The following is a 20,962-nucleotide window of genomic DNA, read 5'->3' on the forward strand; positions in this document are numbered from 1 at the left end:
TTCTTCTTCTTCGTCTTCATCTAATTCTCTAACATCAAATTGGTTCTCATCAAATAATTCTCTTACTACATTCTCCTTTTCCATATCCTTCATTACTTCTCTAATTTCATTCTCTGCCTCATCACTTTCCAGTAACTCTCTGAATTCATTCTCCATTTCTTCCCTAATTAATTCCCTCTTTGCATCTTCCGAGCTTTCATCAATTTCCCTGACTGCAGCATCCTCATCTTCGTCACTTGTACGTTTCTTCATGAGACTCTCATTCTCCCACGCATCAGATTCTAAGAAATCGTCGAAGTCTCTCTCTTCCTCTCGCATGTTTTCACTTTCACTTTGAAATTCATCATCCAAATCTCTAGAAATATTATCGTCAATATCCATGTCTTCAAGAGCTTCGTGATCGTCTTCGTTTTCTCTAACATTAAATACATTTTCATCTTCATTGACTTCACGAAAACTGAAATATCAATTTAAGATGTTAAAAATGTCAAATTTACATCAGTAAAACTTGCTTTCAAATAGAAAATATTACTTAAAAATCATCGTAACATGTTAGAAAATAGAATGATTCGGATTTTTCCTTTATAAATATCATATTAGAGATAAGAAAACGTGTCTAGACTTTTCTAGACACGTCCTCTTATCTGTAATATGTAATATGGTCTATTATCTGTAGTTTTCCTTACTAATGTGTTCTATTTTCTTCCTAATTTAACAGAATTAAACGTGAGTTTGTCTAACTTATTGAATTATTCTTCTAGTCTAAAATATTCTTAAAATAATTATCTATACTTTATCACAATAATCTACAGTATTGTCGAAGAGTTCTGGTCAATGGATAAATGATTTATTCATTACGTAATATTTTTATCATGTATCATGTTTCATACTTTAACATGTTATATAAATTTTCAAAATAGTATGTATTAAAAATCTTAGGTAAACAATGAAGGAATTATTTATTTATTAAGAAACCGGCACATTTTTAACCCAAAAGTATACCCATTATAAACAGTGTGTGATCTACATTAGAAACCACAAGCATTATTAAAGGAAAGGAAATGAAGTCAAAATCTAAACGTAGAGCATGTCCGGGGGAAATAGAAGACGTACATTTTAGTGTCATTTTCTCTTTAATGTCCACATTTATGGACATTTTGTCAACGTATATACTATCCATGATAAATATTGGGTATAAATGACTACTCAAAACACTATCTTGTTGCTTTACTGCATGGCTATCTGGCCAAGTAAACAAAGGTTTTATTTCTTATAGAATTATTTAATAGAATTAAATCATTTCATAATTTGTAATTCCTATCGTCAAATTTGACTCATGCTATAAATAAAAAATGGGAACAATTTCAAGAAATCGCATCTACTTGGCACATTGTATGATAAACTCTCATAAGTTCTGAGGGTTTGTCATGCAATGGAATTGAGTTATGAGTCATAATTCAATTCTATTACAGTTAAAGATGGATTTTATAATTTTAAAATATAATCTAACCTGTATTAATCTAATTTTTAACATTTATTTTAAGGCATAAGTGAGTGCAGAAAATGCTGTCGAATTTTACACAATGGTTTTAAGTTCCATCCATGATTCACTCAAAAATAATGACACACAAGGCATCATTTTTTTGGCAGAATACATGAAAAAATATTTGAAAATATCATAAAAGTCATTAAGTATCTTACGGCAGTTATTTTAGAATTTCTTACTTTTAATCCTAGGCAAAGATATTTATAATAAAAGTCTATATTGCAGACTGATTTATTTATGATTTACTCCATTATCAAGCCCTTATAATTTATTAAATACTATAAAATTTATATTAGAATGGATTTTGGTTTTATATCTAATAGGTGAAGTCATGAAATGTCAGATTTTCGTCATAAAGATCCAAAAGCCATTGACTCATCAGTGGTCGAATGGACCACATCCCTGAATACTGGTAGATCGCGGGTTTGCAACTGACCAACGAGCTGTCTATATGGAGTTTTCCAGGTTTTATCTACGAGTCTAATACCTAAATAGAGCTGGTTGGATGTAAAAAGTTCTCCCGGAAGGCAATCTCTTTGGCAGATCGATGTTACACTGCTATATTCCATCAAACCATTAGTTCTGCCATTCTTTTCTTGAGTGATATCAAGAATTTCTCGGGGGAAATATATGGAAAATATAGACTTACCCTATATTTCGGCATTTGGTGTAACAACCGCCTCTTTTTCTACAAATTCTAACTGGTACGCAACTGGGACGACCTTGGATTTCGATAACGAAACCAGCGATCAATAAGAATGCCGCAAACACTATGAAGTTCATCCTCTATAACTAAACTAAAATATTAAATTAAAAGATACTTTATGTTTCTTTCATTTTAAAATAATAATATAAAATAAGATTATAATTGTGCAGTAATGTAAATTATATGAAAAAGAACTTTTAATAAATTGTGGAATATAATGAATTTTTTTGTATTTTCAGTATAAATTATATATAAATTGAAGTGTAAAATTATTAACGCATTAATTTATTTAAATTTATTCATTTACTCAGTCAATATACTCGATTAAAATTTTCAATTTCGTAATAGTTTACCATTTAGGAAGGGTAGACTTTGTCTCATAAGTCTCTTAGTCGCTTTGTCACTGCCATTTCTATTACTAATTTTTGTAGTTTAGTAATTAAAGAATACATTAAGAGAGGAACAATTTGTCGATAACAAATATTGGAGGGACTTGTACTCTGTATCTTATGGATCGACGCCCAGAAATTTTTCATTGGCGGTCTGTCCCATCCCTCAAAATCGGCCACCTCCATTGAGAACCTGGCCGAACCCACGATGGGCATGATTAAAAAGATCCTCTTAGTGACTACAGAGCAAAAAGTCCCAAAAATAAAAATATATCGAAGAAAATAGCCAAGCATTTGCCGCATAAATGCATCTACTTACAACAAAATTTCACTATCACAAGAGTTGGAAATATAATTCTTGTAGTTTTGTAGTGTATGTTTCTGGGGATTAATTTTTTAGAACGTAATCCTGCATTCACTGTATTCATCCGTAATTTGTAGTAAAAATTTTTCAAAAATTATGATAACCAGAAAGTTAAATTTCCATATTCGACATCAGTTTTTGTGTTTCAGAACAATGAAATTCAAAATTCTAACTCTAAAAACGAAAATAAGATGAAATTTATACTTCTTTTATCCATTTATCTATCATAATTTTCAGAAAATAAACACTGAAATGAAATTCATCAACTGGATGATTTTAAATCAATGATTCATAATTCAATTTTTTATGTAAATTTTAAGATATTGCATGCACAGGTGTATAAGTGCATCTGTAACATTCAAAACGTTTATTTACAAAAGTGCCCTTTGGTCTCCTCCTCAATTACGCTATTGCATTCGATAAAAACACTAAACACTAGTAGTTGGTCACGGGCCCACGTGTTTTCCGGGTTTTCTTCACGTTTATAATACCTAAATAGGAACTGGTTTCCCGTAGAAAATCCTCCAGGGAAGCACCCCTCCCTTAGCAGATCGCCCAGGTGTCTCGCCGTAACAAAATGAACCAATCAAAAACTAAAGGGCGATTTAAAGAAAATACACGAAACAAAACAGTACATAAAAATCACCTTAAAGTGGCATTTTATCTGTATAAAGTCAATGAAAACAATTGACACCTATGAGACTGAAAGTAAAAGAAGCAAATTTTGGTGTCAATTTGCTTATAGTTACAGCTACAGAGCGCTCTGAATAGGAAAGCTTTAATTATGGCCACCCTCTAAGCAAAAGATATATTGTAATATATTATTATAAACAGTATATCTACTCTGTACAAAAATATACAGTGTGTACAAACATTCTACATAGAGGTTTTTATTATCGTACATATGAACTTTACGTGTCTATTATGCAAAAACTTACGAAACATAATTTTAAAAATTAAAAATTATTTGACTGGCCTAATTTATCCACTTTATTTTATTACAACTGAAAAAACAACGTTTAATTTATTATCTAATATAATAATATTTATATTCTAGGCATTTAACATTTAAATACTTACTTCGAATGATAGGGATGACAAAAAAAATGACGAAACCGTTGAACATTTTTTTTGTTATATAACCTCCGTTTCCATTGGATAACGGATATCCCCCCTCAATACAGATAACCAATTCCAATAATTACAACCGACAAAACTGTAAAAAAAAAAAAATACTTAAAACGGTTAAACTTGAATTTTGGGCCGTCCTTTATGCCTACACAAACAAATTTCTTGTAAAAATTCACTGAATGATTTTTTTAATAATGTTTGCAGCATGAAATGACGAATATGAAAGCGCTTTATTAGTTTTTTCGATTCATAAATTAGTACTTTAATTAATGTTTTGATTAAAAAGTTAAAAATTATATCAAAATTTCAAGAAAATAAGGCGTAAAAAACAAGAAAATTGCTATGTGCAGTGCCTGAAAGAAGCGAAATTGGACCCTATTTCATAATAATTACGGTGTCTCTCACCCTCCGAAAGTCATAAAAATAAAGAAATCAAATCAAGAAAACAAATTATAATAGATTTTTTTTGTATAATTTCTCAATATAAATTTTATTTTAAATCACATTTTTAACGTAGAAAAATAAATTTTGAAGCCCCTTTGTGCTTAGGGGACGAGTTAAATGGTTCTATTGTCCACCCCTATTAGCACTGATTGTTATTTGAGTAAATTTATGCCGTGTAATTATATATTAAAAAATAAATAAATTTTAGGCCCCTCAATGTATTGGGGTTTGAGCTAAATTGTCTTCCTGAACCTGCTATTAAAATTTAGTGGATCAAGTGGGGCATTTACTAGACGTTATTTATTTAAACTCTTTATTAAAAATTAAATATTGTTAATATTTTATAATTTAAATTTTGTAAATTCACAACATTTCATCGAAATGATGTGGAAATATATATATATATTTTTTTATCTAAAAATGTCAGAGGGAAGTATCAGGTGATAATCATCTTTTTTTCTAGATAAATTTGATTATATCAGTTATCATAAAATTCTACGGAAATTAATTTTTATATTTCCATATAGAATCAACATGTGTAATATATCTTTAATAATAATTCATTATATTATTATAATTTAATTAAACAATTAATTTAATTTCAGCTATTTGACTAGAAAATTGATGATGATCTTTAATTGCAATTTGTTAATTTAATTTATGATGAAATAAGATATATCATTAACATGGAAGCACTTAATAGATTGTCTTCAGAGAAGTCAGTTTAACCACTAAAACACATATAGGTATACTACATAATTCTGTGTATTGTAATTGAATATACTTAGTTCTAGGCAATAGTAAATCCATAAAACTTTGCAGGGGAGTGCAGAAAGGTTTATGCCTTACAAAATTTTTTTACTGCCTAAGATACTCCCAGTTGCACCCTGTGCTAACTTTTCTAAATCCATCCCTAGGTTTATGTACAATCATACACAATTTCTCATTCTTTTAGCAGCTAAACTGATGATGATAAAATGTGATGGAGAATGTTTATTGGTGATACTTGCCATAGTTTTATCACTTTATTGATTCTTTGATAATATTGGGATTAAATGAAAAATCCATGTGAATTTGTTTATAATTTTCTGTGACAACACAGAATCTTTTATATATTTGTACAAAATGTCAAAAGCATTTATATATTTGTAGTATTTGTATGTAATGCAAACGGAGAATTTATAGTATATATCCTCAAACAGATATAAAAAAATAAAATAATAAAGATAAGAGTTTATAAGTACTGTATTTATAAAAATAATAAATACTGTATATTTATAAAGCAATCTGTAGTTATAAATACACCACTCCACACCAGGAAATATGAACAACACAGAACCAATTTTCAATGCATATAATACAAAAAATAAATGCTGTAGTTACCAGAATTCAATTTTGCAATATTAGAACACATCAATAAACTTTTCATTTTTCATTAAGTTATTTTTTTTTTAATATCTTAGGAAGAATTTACATCATGTCTACCTCAATGTCAATTAACATAAATAAAAATAGAAATCTAAACTCCTTTGAAAAATCAGGACAATTTATATCACACTCAAACCTGGATCCTTAAGAAGAGTTTTTTTTTATGATGAGGCACTAAGATAATACAAATGCAAATGTAATAAATTAATTTTAAATTTTAAATTGAAAAAATTGAATATCATCACACTCAATTCTGTCCAAAATGTTACTGTGCAATGAGAAATTCCTAATGGCATTAAGTTATGCATATGGTATTGCAAATGAGACCTGTAAGTTGTATGCAATACCATACTGTCAACTGCTCAACTGGTATCAAATGAACAACTTACAAGTTTTTGTATGCAATGCCAAACATATAACTTTAATGCCATTATAAATTTCTCACTGCACAGTAACTTTTCAAATATCCTGTATGTAGAGTGGCCACAAGTTCTTATGCATAAGATTCTATTATTTGTTTTATTTTTTTTTCCTACATGGCTTCAACTGAAGAACACTATAAGAATGATATCCCTCTCAAATACCCAAAATCAATCAGTTATTGTTAAGTTTGGAAAAAAAACTTTCTATAACAAACTAGTTTATGACTGGCAAGACTTTACAGTCTACAGAAAGTGTTCTTTTGTCTCTTGTCACACACAAAGGACAATAAAACAATATTGTCTGTACAAATAAATAATGGAAAGTTTGAGTGAAGCATGAATTCTTTAACACAGCAGCATAATGGTATAGATCAGATTCACACCAATTTAACAATCAGCAGATTATATCTTAATTATTTGGTTAGATTTAATTATATATGTCTAAAAATACTAAAATAAACATAAAGTTGTCTAAAGTTGGGAGGAAGATTATCATCATCAACATAATCCAGATAAATCATATTATTATTTATGTTTAAAATAAAACATTTATTTATTAACAATAGCATATCCAGAAACCCTCAGAAAAAGGTGCAGCTGTACAAAGTGACCCTCTAAATCCAACCCTCTTATAATATACACAAATCTTCAAACAAGGAGCCTTTCAAGTGTCAAAACATTTGCAAGGAGATATAACTCATCATCAGTAACCACAAGAAACATTCAAATTAAAACAACTATAAATATTAAAATTAAATGTTTTATTTGAATTTGACTTAAAAGATATGAAGACTTTGAAAATAAGTTTTTCTAATTAGAATGTTTCTCGTGGTTGCTAATGATAAGAAGTAAATTTTCTTGAAAACATTTTGACATTTGAATGTAAGTGGCTCCTTGATTGAAGAGTTGGTCTGTATTAATTAATAGATACATCATTTTTTTATGTGCTGCAAGTATTTTCATTTTTTTCAAGACTGCAAAAATTTATTAGAAATAACATTTAAAAAGGGAAAAAATAAACAGAAAAATTTTATTGAAATATATCAAGTGATAATTATATAACATCATTATTATTAATTCTTAATCAAATATTAATTCAAATGTATGATTTGGATAATTTTTAAACAATTTCTTCCATTTTAGCTTCTTCTTTTTACTCTGCAAAAAATTATAAATGTATTAATACAATTATTTATGATACAAATAAAACATCATAAATAAAATTTCACTAATTCAATATTAAATTTTATAATTTTCAGATAAATATATTCTAAACAAATGAATATATAAAACATGAAACTCATATGATAAATAATTAATAACTTTTAAATTAGATTTTAAAATAAGGAAAATCCTTACAAATATTGAGAAACCATTTTATAAATGTCATGATGTTCAAGAAGTCTTGCACAGAGCAAAAGATATATTCCATGTCTTTCACATAATTGAAACAAACTAGATTTTTCAATATTCATACAGATTTTAAATATGTTTTAAAAGTTTTTTTATTGTAGATTTTATTATACTGTAAAGAATTAAACTAAAATGTAAATACTTTTTCTAAATTCACAATCAGTAGCAAAATGCATTTGAATCTATTCCTAGTATTAAAAATAATATACTTTACTGAATGTACAATTGAGTAAGTTATAAATAAAAATAGTCATAAGTTTTATTGAGATAGACCACCATAAAGGANTTTATATTATTGTAAGAAAGGTGACTATAATCTATCACATTTTGAATCATTGTACAATGTCTATGGATTGCTTTTGTTAAAACACCAATTCAGTTACTGTTAGTTTTCACGATTTAAAATAAAAACCACTTTGAATTTAAAATATGTACAACAGTGTTTTAGGATTTCTCTATTTTCAAATGTGATCTATATTATACCAAATGATCTGTCATATTATTGGGCTATAAGACTAATTTAAATTATAGTCCAATAATAGGTTGACTTTGGACTGCTATATAACCCTCCAATAAGGGTTCAATAAGGCTACTTTATTTTTGTTTTATAAGCGCAATGTAGCATAATAACGATCACAATTCATTTCTTTATTTCAATTTCCGTTGATCAACGGAAATTGAATTGAATAAAATTGAAACGACATGGTTTCAAAACATGGAAGAAAAAGGCTACTTTAATTATGATAACCATGTATATCTATAAAATCATTTAATGATATAAAATATTCTTGAAAAAATATATATTAATTTTGTAATTATTTTTTTAGAATATTTTTGAGATTGCCCTGGATGAAAATGCAAATTTTCTCAAAAACAATTCAAAAATTAAAAGAAAATGGCTCATTATTTTAAGGTTTTATGCAGTTACTTGATAAATATTAATTTTTTAAATTATTAAATATATTTTTAAAACTAAAACTTCATTCCTAAAACAAATTTGCACTTTAAATTTATGATTACTTTTAATTAATTCTTTAATTACATTATTTATAGTTATTCTTTTATGTTTAATTAATTTCAAGCAGTCATAGTTATAACTTATAAAATTACTTTCTACATATAAATGTAAATAATGGAAATTTATATAAGTTTATAATTATATTTTTAATTACCTAATAAAAATAAAGGATTTTGCATTCTTCTTTTAGGTTGCCAGTTTTTAATAACATGATGCATCCTATAAGCTAATAACAGAAAGCTTTCAAATAAATTAACAACAGCCACATCTTCTGTATTAATCTGCAATATAAAGGTTTAAATCTGCAAATTCTAATTATTATTATGTTAATATTGAATATAATGTGAGAAGAAAGTAATATTTATTACAAATAGTTTAGCATTAATGTTTTAAATTAAAAAATTAATTTGAAGATTATGAAATTGTTTTCTGCATATAAAAATAACTTTATAACAAACTGTACTTAATTTGAAAACAAGAACAAGAGGCAATCATTAGAAGTAAGCATAAGATTCCTTAAGAGAACTAATCACATCCTTCATCAGTCCTATTTTTTTATTCAACATTAGGATCAAAATCATTCAAAATTAGAATCAAAGAACATTTAAGTGCTATTAAAACAATAACAACTATTTTAACAAAACATAGCAATCATGTACGTTGTGAGATCTCACTAAACAGTGTCAAAATTCTTAAAAGAGAAATAATATTAATAAAAAAAACTTTTTTGAACACCTCAAAATTATTAAAATCATAAAAAATATAATGAATTTGAACACTGGCACTGCCATTGGTGAGATCTGGTAACAACTATTATAGCTCTGAGAAGAATCCATTTAAGATACACTTCTCCTCTCCCCTTCCCACACCTCTATTTTTATAATACACTGTATTGTGCTTCTAACAGTTTAGATGAAAGTCATGCAGTGATAGTTTTACCTCCTTTTTTTAAATATTTTAAGAGTATTTTTATTCCATTTTGTATAGCTTACATATACAGTATTTCTTTTACCAATTTTTAATTATTTTAATAGTATTTTATTATACTCCACTTTTTATAATTTACAGGTATTCCTTTTATCAATATTTACTCATTGTAATTAACAACTTTTTTAACTTTTTACTTATTTTACATTCTACTTAGTTATGTTATATTATCTAAAAATCTAGTTGTCACCTGTATAACTATAACACACACAATTTCTACCATTTAGGTAATAATAATTTAGGTAATAAAATTCATTATAATTTTATGTATATTTATAATTGTAACCTGAAGCTTGTAATGCTTTTAACCAGACTGATGTTAAATATAAAAAGGCTGATGAAGGACATATAATCCAAAGTGCATAGTCTTCATAATCAATAAAGCTTGTATAATCTACCTACCTTTGTTGAGTTACTGTTTGATTAATTCCCTTAAACAGTCTTATGCTTACTTCTAACAATACTATAACTAATTCATTATTCTTATTAGCAAAGTAAGATGCATTTATTTGATAAAATTGTTTCAAAGTCTCTAGAAATTAAAGGAGATATTCCTTTATATTTTCAAAGTTTTGTTTTTCCAAAACATAAAGCTTTGAACTATTGAAACATTTGTTTTTTTCTATAGTTTTTGCTCATAATAAGCTTCAAATATATGAATTAGTGAGGAATGTATCTAAATTATACAAAATAAACAACAAAATGTCAAAATATTTAGAAATTTCAATTAATTATAATTTCAACATTAATAAATTAATATTGAAATTGTAATTAATAGGATGAAATTCTTAACCTGTCATCTTTCACATACCCTTCCATTTAATTATGTCCAGAAAGCATGGATCCCTGGAAATTTTGAAAAACTGAGAATCAATACTGGAATTATTGCTTAAATGACAAGATCAGACAGTACTGAAATTCAAAACATTTATTTTGAGAAGTTGTATGAGTTGCACTCACATTCAAATCATAAGTATAATTATTTATTTATGTTATGCTAAACAATCTGCCATATTATCAGACTATTTATTTACATGTTATTAGATAATTTTCATAAAACTGGAAGAGAGTTTGAGAAGGTCTAAGACCACAGATCACACATTAAGAATCAATGAACTAGATAAATTCCTTTATGTTGTTATCCATGTTTAGAAAGTATTTCCGTATAAAAATTTCTCATTATGTATAAAAATATCAATGTCATAGTATTATGTGATGTATTTATTATACAAACAAAAAGTGAAATAACACATGAAAAAAAATTATAAAACCAAAACTGTTAAATGTATGGTGGCTGTCAACAGCTAATAGTCTGATTATATGAGATGTTTAACTTTAGTTATGTAGTGCTGTATATTTGCATTTTAAATTGGTGGATGTCTTGTTGTAGTAAGAGTCTTGTTACACGACCTTTTTTAAAAAATTGTAGACCAAAAATTCTAACTGTGGAGAGTCAAAAATGTTTAGGCTGAAATGCATTTTACTAGTACCAGTCTAAGGGATGTGTATATCTTATAGTTCTATATAATAAAGGATAAATAGCTCAATGTGTGATAAACTCTACAGATATAATAAAGTAGTATAAAAAGTTGTAATTATAATATTTTTTTCTATTAAGGTAATTTATTTATATTTCATTATATTATTTAGTTCATATTTTACATTAGTCAGCAATAGTATTTAATAACATATATAAATTACAGATGCTTAAAATTTATAATTATTTTATAATAAATAATTACTACTACAAATTTTAAATTTTACTCACATAAGTATCCAAAGTAATTGGAAGAAACCTTAAAATCACTAACCTAATCAATAATATTCAAATGTATTAGTTGAAATTATTAAATAAAATAAATATATAATTTAAAACACTTTAAATAATCAAAAATTTCAATCTTAAAATGTTAGAATTATGTTAATCTCTCGAGTCATTTAATTATTTGAAACTTATTTTCATAAACTATTGACTTATTAATTAAAATCAGATTAGAAATTATTCATCTCATTTATTATTTTAAAAATTTAAACAGTTTTTTTAATTTTGTATTATTCTGTTTATTTAATAAAAAAAATATATCCTGAAATTGAATTTCATATAATGCAGAAAATATTCAAATAATAATAAAAATAATTATTTTATTATAGAAATAAACAAAAATTATGATTTTCATATTTATAAAACATTTATAGAAATTCTATATTACAGAAAAAGCGCTTACAAAAAAATCAAATTAAATGTAAAAGTCAATAATAAAATTGATAAAAAATATTATGTGATTATAAGCAATCAATAAATAGATATAAAGGGTGTCGCATTAATAGTACTGGATGCAAATTGAGCACCATTAGCATAAGGTTTTTCAAATCTCATGTCTATGCCGACAATTCCTAATCTCACAACACATTCGATGTGTTATTGGCAGAATTGGGTCAAATTATGCAGTAGGGTCATAGCAATTTTGTGAAGAGTGTGTGTATGTACTTCCAGTCATGGGGAACATTTGGCAGACACTGTCTTCTAAACATAAAAATGACTTAGCACTGAAATTGAGTTATAATGTTACTTTATACTGAAATAAAAATATCCACAGTTGTTTAACAAATGATCGGTTTCATTTCACAATGAAATCTTGCACTACTATTGGGATACTCTTTACATGTAAAGAGAACCTGATGATAAAATCTACACTTATCTAAAAAAATCTCATACGAAACTAAGATTTTATCAAATAATTTACCTTTAATAATGCTAAAAAATGTTTTAAAATTATAAAAGTTTATTAAAAATTATGTATATTTTATTTCTGTAGATTCTATATCTTATCCATAATACATATCAAATTTTTTTAATTAAAGTATTACTTACACAAGCATTTTTTTCTTTAAATTATATCCAGCATTCTTTAGATCAATTGACATACTATAACCAATTGCTGTAAAAGTTTTAAAAAAATGAATTATCAATTAATATTCATGTGCAATAAAATATAATCAAAGATCAATCAGAAAAAATATGGTGTAAATTAAATCCTAAAATTTTTTGTATAAGAAATTTCTGTTAATAAATATATTGTGTAACTTTTATAAAGCTAAAACGAAAGATTTTCTAGTATTAAATAAAGTTTAAAATAATAATAAATTGAATTTCATAATCTATGAATTGCTTAATTATTAATTTTATTAAAGCAGCATTTTTACTTTGTAGTGATGTTTTAAAATTCTGCAATTTTCCCCTTTATACAGTAAAACCTGTCCAAAACAGAATCTGAATGAAACAGAACCTGTGTAAAGAGAAGAAATTCTTTGAAACACAGCAATTTTCTATATTAAATTTTACTGTAAGCTGCAAAACCTGTCCAATGTAGAAATAGAAGAGTATTTTGGTACAAAGAATGTAGTGTAACCTGGATAAAGCAGAAAATTAATATTTCCCTTGTAGATAAATAAGTGAAATCACTTCCAGATATAATGGTCACTGAAGAGCATGAAAACTGTTTTCTGAGAATATTTTTCAAACCTTGTCAGAAAAAGACAGGTCATATCACCATGATGTATGGACACAAATTATCTTTATTAATACTGTATTTCTTCAATTCTAAGATGCAGTTTTTTCCATATATAAACATCTCTAAAAACAGAATGAATCTTGGAATCAATGATGTCTTAGAATCACAAGTTTCTTTTCAAATTTTCCCATGCTTCCCAAATGCCAAGTCTGGAAGATTGTCAGGTCTGGAATAACACAAACCTGATAATCTGAAAAAATTAAGAAAGTGCAGGCATCAAAATTGGCAAAATAAGCATCATAAAGCTTGGAAACCCCCAGAAAAAATAGTGCAGCACTCATTTGAAAAATGCTGTATCACTAATGCTCTCAATAGCTCATAAAATGATATATGGGATAATGAAGATAAAGACAGTTAAAAAGAATCAGACTCTGAATGTAAAGGAGACTCTGATATTGATTTAGGAGAAAGTGATGATAAACATAACTACTGATAAATAAGTAGGGCTACTAATTACTGTTAGAAAATTCAATTTTATTATAATAAAAATATTTAATGGTGTCTTAGAATCAAGGAAATACAGTTTAGTCTTTGATGGAATTAACCAGGAAAAAAATCAAATGAATTTCTAAAAATTGAATTCTCAAAAACAAACAATGAGTGTAATTTGGAAAAACAGTTCAAATAAATTAATCTACTGCTTCCAATTTGTCTTGTACAAAGTATCTTGTAACTAAATAGTAGATTCAAAAAGAACTTATAATTTTATGATGAAGTGTAAAAATTAAAATAATTTTTACCTGATTTAAGTGTTGTTTGAATATTTTTATACCTCTGAATTTGACTGAGAGTTTTTCTCATATTTTATACAATTTTAATTAAAGTAATTTCCAACTCCATTGAATATATTTTTTTAAACTTCTATAATTTTTATTATAATTAACAAACAAGTTGATTAGTACAGAAACTAAAGTATACAACTAATTAGAAGATTGAAATTCCTCAAGATGCCATATTGCAGAATAGCTTGATCTCTATATTTCTGTACATGGTTAGAATTTCTGATGGCAGAGTAAGATACTAGTTTTTGGCACTGAAACTTGTTTGTTGTTTTGTAAGCTCATAAGAATTACATCTGAGAAGTATCCAAATGCCTAGCACAACTTCCTAAGAGGAATGAGAACTTTTTGCATGAGAACAGTTCTTGATTCCTGCATTTAAATACTCCCAGCCTTAGTTGGAATCATTCTATAAATTCAACTTTTATGCTTTTGTGTCCTTAACTTATGTATTTATGCTTAAATTGTCAACTAGAATTTAATTTATTATATTGGATAACTCCTAGTAATAAATTAAGTCCTAGTTGACAATTTAAGCAAAAATACACTCTATAACATTCTTCATCAAATATTCAGAATGTACAATTCTGATTTACACAGGTTTTACTGGATTTATTTTTAAAATTTATTCAAGAACAAGCTACAAATTCAAATGATTAATTTAATAAATTAATTAATTAGAAGAATAAATAAATAAATTTAAAAAATAATATTTAATAACAGTACTTACATAAACCAAAATATCTTGTATAGTCAACTGAAACATTTAATGTATTTGGATTAATAAGTAGACCTAACCACTTCAATTTTTCTGAAAATATAAAAACATAATTTGATTAATTAATAATGTTATACAAGGTCCCCAAACTCTGATTTTACTATTTTTTTACATAGGTGATGTTAACATGTGCTATGAATTTCTAAAATCATCATCTTCCTCACATCTTTGAAAACATATAAAAACAATAACAATGCCCCTATGCATTTAAATTAGCTTTGCAAAGGGCAAATTCCAAACCATACCAGTCATTCTCTTCTTGCACACACATGCTGATGCACTAATCTATGCCAATCTCCTATTGGTTCTCCAATGTCATAATGCAACAATGCAAGCTATCCACATGCAGAAGCATGTCTTTTGGAGATCACATAATTTCAAAAGATTTCTGGCCTCACAGATCTCCCAATTTGTCATCATCTGATTTCTTCCTTTTGGGGTTATCTAAAGGAATATGCATACAGGAATAATCTGAAAAACCTGCAGTCCTTGAAAAGGTTTGCTGCTACCATCAATAAAATTTCCCCCGTCACACTAAGATGCATGGCTACAAACATGTGTCACTGTATGCATTTGTGCTTGATGAACATAGTGGACACTTTCAATATCTTCTGTGATAATGTTTTCAAAACCCAAGAATCAAGAAACATAATTACTGTATGATATGTAAACATTTTTATTTGCATTAGAAAACCCACAACAATGTTTTGAAATCAGAATTGGGGATCTTTGGCTCATCCTGTAGAAATAAAATAAATTATTATTTAAGGAGAAATTACCTTCATTTTCCAGTACTGTAACTGATTTTGTTTCAGTAGAAAAATTAACAATTATTTTATTTGGATTTACTTGAAGATTAAAATCAACTAATCCTGCAAAAACAAATAAATTAATAATTAAACCAACTGTAAAACACTTACTTAAATCCAACATTATTATTAAATATTTTTACCTGACAGCATAATCTTCATAAAATGATCAGCTCTGTCTTTGAAAGGAGTAATAAATATAAAATCATCAACAAATCTCATTAATAACTCTTCAGAATTTTTTCCAAATTCCGAAAGACATTCTTTTTCTAATGCAGCTAAATACAAATTACACAGCATCATAGAAAGAGAACCACCTTGACTTATACCCTTATTCAATCTGTAGTAGATTTTTCCTATCTAAATGAATGTTTTAAATATAATTTGTTAATTTAACATTAAAAAAAAAAAAATGCATTAATATAGCAAAGAAAGACTTACCTTCACAATACAATTTGTTACATAGATTTTTATAATTCTAATTATATTATTTAAATCTAAATATTCTTCGGTTCCCTATCAAATAAGAAAATAATAAAATATATTTTTTAAAACATTTAAATATACTGCTGAAAATAATTAAGATATTGCATTATCAGCTTGATATTGGAATAGAATTGATGGTTTGGCATTACATAGGACAGCTGATGATAAAATCCAGCAAGAAGTTGCATAACTTTCCCAGCAAAAAATATTTGTTTAAGAAACACTAAGACACATTAGCACAAAGTTAAAATTGTGAGTGGTGCCATCTATTATGAGATTTTATTAAAAAATAACTTTTATATTACTATTACTATAAAAAGACAAAAGGCTTAATTTTGAGGATAGAGATGAGAATTTTGTGCCATTCTGTGATAATTAGCAATTTTTAAACATGTATCTAACAAAGAAACAATAAAATAATTCAGAAATTCCAATAGAACAGATTGTGAAACATTAAAACTTTGATATCATTATTAAATTCTGCTATAAAATCAAATCTGATATCTTAATATTCCCTAATTGTTTTCAAGCAGTGTATTAAATAAAATAATTATAAATAAAAAATAAGTCTTTTTGAGAATAAAAAATATTTTATTTTTAATTTAAAATTTTTTGGAACAAGAAAAAATCTTATATTTAAAAATGATATTCATATTTAATTATAAAAAAATTAAATCTCTTACCAAATTTATGAAAACTGCATTTCTTATATTTTTGCGTGATTTTAAAATGTATTGGAAAAATGTTTCAGATACAAAAGATGCACAGCGTACAAATTTCAGTTTAATCTTCTCCTTTTCTTCATATAATATGTAATACTTTCTTATCTGATAGCAACTTTCTCCAAACTGCAATTTCATTAAAGCAAAACTTTATTTTAAAGAGTTATTTATTGAAGAAAATAAAACATCTTTTATCTCTTACACAAGGTGTATGAAAAGATACTGAGCAGTGAAAAAGGTTTAAATAAAATTTTAATGAAAGTAAAGTTTTAAGTACAATACTGCAGTTTCTCCTACAACAAATGCTAGAAATGTCCCCAGAGGTCCCAAAATCTGGGAAGTGAAGTCTGGAGACCTAGAGGTCCCTAAATTCCATGGGAAATTATGGGATTAGCAAAGAAATTTTCCAAAAACTGTAGTTCAAAACCAAAACATCTGTGAGCGAGCAGTAACACCATCTACTGCAAAGTAGAAATGTGAGATGTATGACTTACAGGTCAGGTACGTCATGTCAAATGTAGAACATTAATGTCATTACAAATTTTTCATTGCACAGTAACTTCTCGAACATCCTGTGTTATATTATTATGACATATAATAAAAATTGCTTTAACAATTACAGAATACAAGAATCTTTTTAATGCCAAACAATCTGCCATATTATCAGGCTATAATAAAGCTAATTAAATAATTGGATATAAAGTAATTTGAAACACATGTATATAAATAGTACTGTTTTCATAATTTACAGTATGCTCATCATTTATATGAACACAGATTAATTATAAAGCTATTTTCATAATCTTAGTAGTGTTTATTTCATTGGTGATTGCCATTTATTCAAATAAATGCATCCATTACATTATCACAAAACCAAGAAATGAATGAATTTCACACAAATTATGTTTAATTATGTATAAAACTATAATTAAAAATAAATAAACTCACATAAATCTCTCACTTCAATATTTAAGGCTTTGTCAGTTAAAAACTAATATTTGAATGAAAATGTTTATAATTTTTATAAGAAAAATAAAAATTTAATATAAATCTAAATGAAATTATTTACTTGACTAATTAAATTCTTTGGTCTTAGTTTCCTACAAAATGAATTACTGTTTTGTGTGAAAATTGTTCATTTATTCCTTTGCAATGTGCAAGATTCAGACACTGTCATAAAATCAAAATTGAAATTCTTACTTTTTCAAAAACATCTTGAACAATTTCTAATAATTTATCTTGATTCATGGAACCAAAACAATCTTGCAAATCCATTTTAACAAAATACAACTGACTAAAATTTAATAAATAATAATGAAGTTTTAAAGCATTATACAAATCATACATGCTGTATATACATAAGCTACATATAAGTAACTTTTTTTTATCAATTTACAAGTCATAAAACACCATTTAGCATATTCTATAAGATAAAATATTGACTTTAATATATTGTGAGATATCTAAATATCTTAACACATATATAGAACTGTCCATTTATAATGTCTCTGATAAATATCTCATAAAATATGCATCTAATTAAAATATTCAACAAAATATAAGTTATTTATTTTCATGAAATCTTTTAAATTTTATTATTAAGCCAACCCTTGTTCCCTTATTAAGGGATAACTTTAGAATTTCAAATATGTGGGTAGTTAAGGGGTGGGATACAGCAACACAACATGTGGGTGATCTGCCAAGAGGACTTTTACAAAAAAATACAGCCAACTTAGATGTTAGGCACATGAAGAAAACCTGTAAAACTCACATGGCCAGCCCACTGGTGAGGTGCAAACTCATGACCAACTACAAACACTTAGTAGTTTTATTCACTTGGCATTTTCAAATGGGAACCACCTATATTTTCTTTTTATTTTGTATTCTCTATTAAAAGTAATAAAGTTTTATTTGAAGCAGTTTTATGGAAAAGTTCATTTTAAAAGTGATCATTTTTAGTCATATTTTCAGAGAGTATTTTTTCAGCAGTACAGAAAATTTATCATAAATAAATAAAAATAAATGTTCACATTTTTTATTATTTGTTTTTTTATTTTTTACAATTTATATAATTCGTTAAATGTAAGAATCATTTGACGAAACTGCCATTTTGATCAAAAATATTTTTTTACTAGTAAATTTTTTAACCATTAGAGTAATTTTATAGCTTTAGAATGAAAATAACATTTTTTGATGGAACAAAACAAATGTTCCTTTCTTAAAGATGATTACCACTGGCACAACTGACAAGCAGAGGCTGCAGGTTAAAGCCCTGCCCCAGGTTAGTTCTTTTCTTCCAGATGGTTCTAAATTATTTAATTAATTATTAGAATTTCTTTAACAGTTACTTTATATAAATATAACTAAAAATTTCCTATGTTACATGCTAGCACACTTTCCTGTAGATAGACTTATCAAACTGGACAGCCACAGGACAGAATAACCTAGAGAGAGAATTTTCTTCTATGTATTTATATAGAATGCATTTCAGACCTAATAGGTCCCTCCTCAGTCACAATACATAAATCTCTTTGTGGATTTCTAGGTATATGCACATACATTATTAATTTTATAGTAATGACTTCTCAACATATGTACTCATATGTGGCAAAATCCATCAAAATTATACATTTTATCCTGGACGCACAAACTTGGAAAGAAAATTTTGTACTATTCAATACAAAACATGGAATTTGATGAATCCATATTGCCTCATGATTTTACACTACTGGAAAATTTACAAGCTATATCTCACTTACACATTTGCATTAACTTTGCCTCTAGCTCACAAATATATGTTAGTTTCTTTATTTTTCCATTCCCTATCTGTTAGGAAACCCTCCCAAGATTCACATATCTGTAGACCTATATTTTCATTTCTTCTTTTATTATTATTATCTATTTTTATAATTTCTAAATGTTCAAACAGTTTTCCTTTAAACATTTTCTTTGCATCTTTGAATCTTAGTAGACTAAAAATGCTCATAAATTTTAAAATTAACATTTTTTCAGCAAAAATGTTTTTAATAATATTTATGAAACTGAAAAATACCCTAGAAAATAAATAACTTCTATTCTGATCAATGTTTTAATTGGATGCATATTATTTGTAGGGACATCATAAATGGACCATCCTGTATATAGTTTATAAATATTACAGTAAAATNATTAAATATAATAAAGTAATAATAATGAGTTAAATATAACCGCATTGATCATATACATTGTGATTTGATGATATTTTAAAATCGTTTTGTAAAATGATAAGTACATCATGTCATAACTTATGTAATATATCGAGAATATTCAAAAGATAATTACAATAATAAATCCTTTGACCTTTACTTTCTCAATAAAGATAATATTCGTATTGTCTTTCTACAAATAGATGTTCATTATCTTGAATTAGTTCGTGATAGAGATATTTTTGTTGGGTGATTTTAGCTGATTCCTTAGTAATAGCACTACTTAAGAAATCTTGACAGTTTAGTGTTTCATTAGTGTAACAATTCGTCGTGCATTGCGTGCCGGTTACCACTTAATTGCTGTTTAAATCTGATGTATTAATCTCTGCTTTTACAGTCGATTTTATACAAATTTAGATAAAATATCGTAATTACATCAACAGTAAATGTCTTTAATCATTAGGTAATGCAAAACAAATAAAAAATACATCATTTGTATTTTTTATTTTCTGTAAAATATTTCCCAATTTAACGATTTAAAATTATTTTTTAATTCACTAAAACTGAATATTTTTTAACTCTCCCTGCTATGGGCATTAAGTGCAATTTTTTTAGCAAACCTATTACAGGTTCAGCCAGGCCCACAATAGGGCAGCTGGGTAGTGAGAGATAGGGTTTAACATATCCAGATGGATCACCCCCTGAAAAATTTCTGGGATCTTTTGATTTATCTGGAATTGATCCCTGATTCCTAGAGTGGCAGAGTGCCATCTTAACCACTCA

At 26.5% G+C, this 20,962-nt stretch overlaps 1 protein-coding gene across 1 annotated transcript; it reads right to left on the bottom strand.

Annotated features, from left to right (window-relative positions):
• Positions 1 to 66: 66 nt before the first annotated feature.
• Positions 67 to 18,282, bottom strand: LOC111639854 (telomerase reverse transcriptase-like; the record flags this gene model as incomplete). The annotated part of the gene is made up of 11 exons (XM_023385804.1): positions 18,195 to 18,282; positions 16,956 to 17,120; positions 16,228 to 16,302; positions 15,930 to 16,146; positions 15,757 to 15,849; positions 14,930 to 15,010; positions 12,721 to 12,787; positions 11,617 to 11,659; positions 9,016 to 9,142; positions 2,196 to 2,316; positions 67 to 457 (listed from the first exon to the last, which is right to left on the bottom strand). Coding segments are annotated over exons 1-11 (1,455 nt in total), but the record flags the coding sequence as incomplete, so codon positions are not given.
• Between the last annotated feature and the right edge of the window lie 2,680 nt (positions 18,283 to 20,962).

The sequence above is a fragment of the Centruroides sculpturatus genome, unplaced genomic scaffold (genome assembly GCF_000671375.1).
Source record: "Centruroides sculpturatus isolate CEXI.00-Female unplaced genomic scaffold, Cexi_2.0 scaffold147, whole genome shotgun sequence".
Lineage (NCBI taxonomy): Eukaryota > Metazoa > Arthropoda > Arachnida > Scorpiones > Buthidae > Centruroides > Centruroides sculpturatus.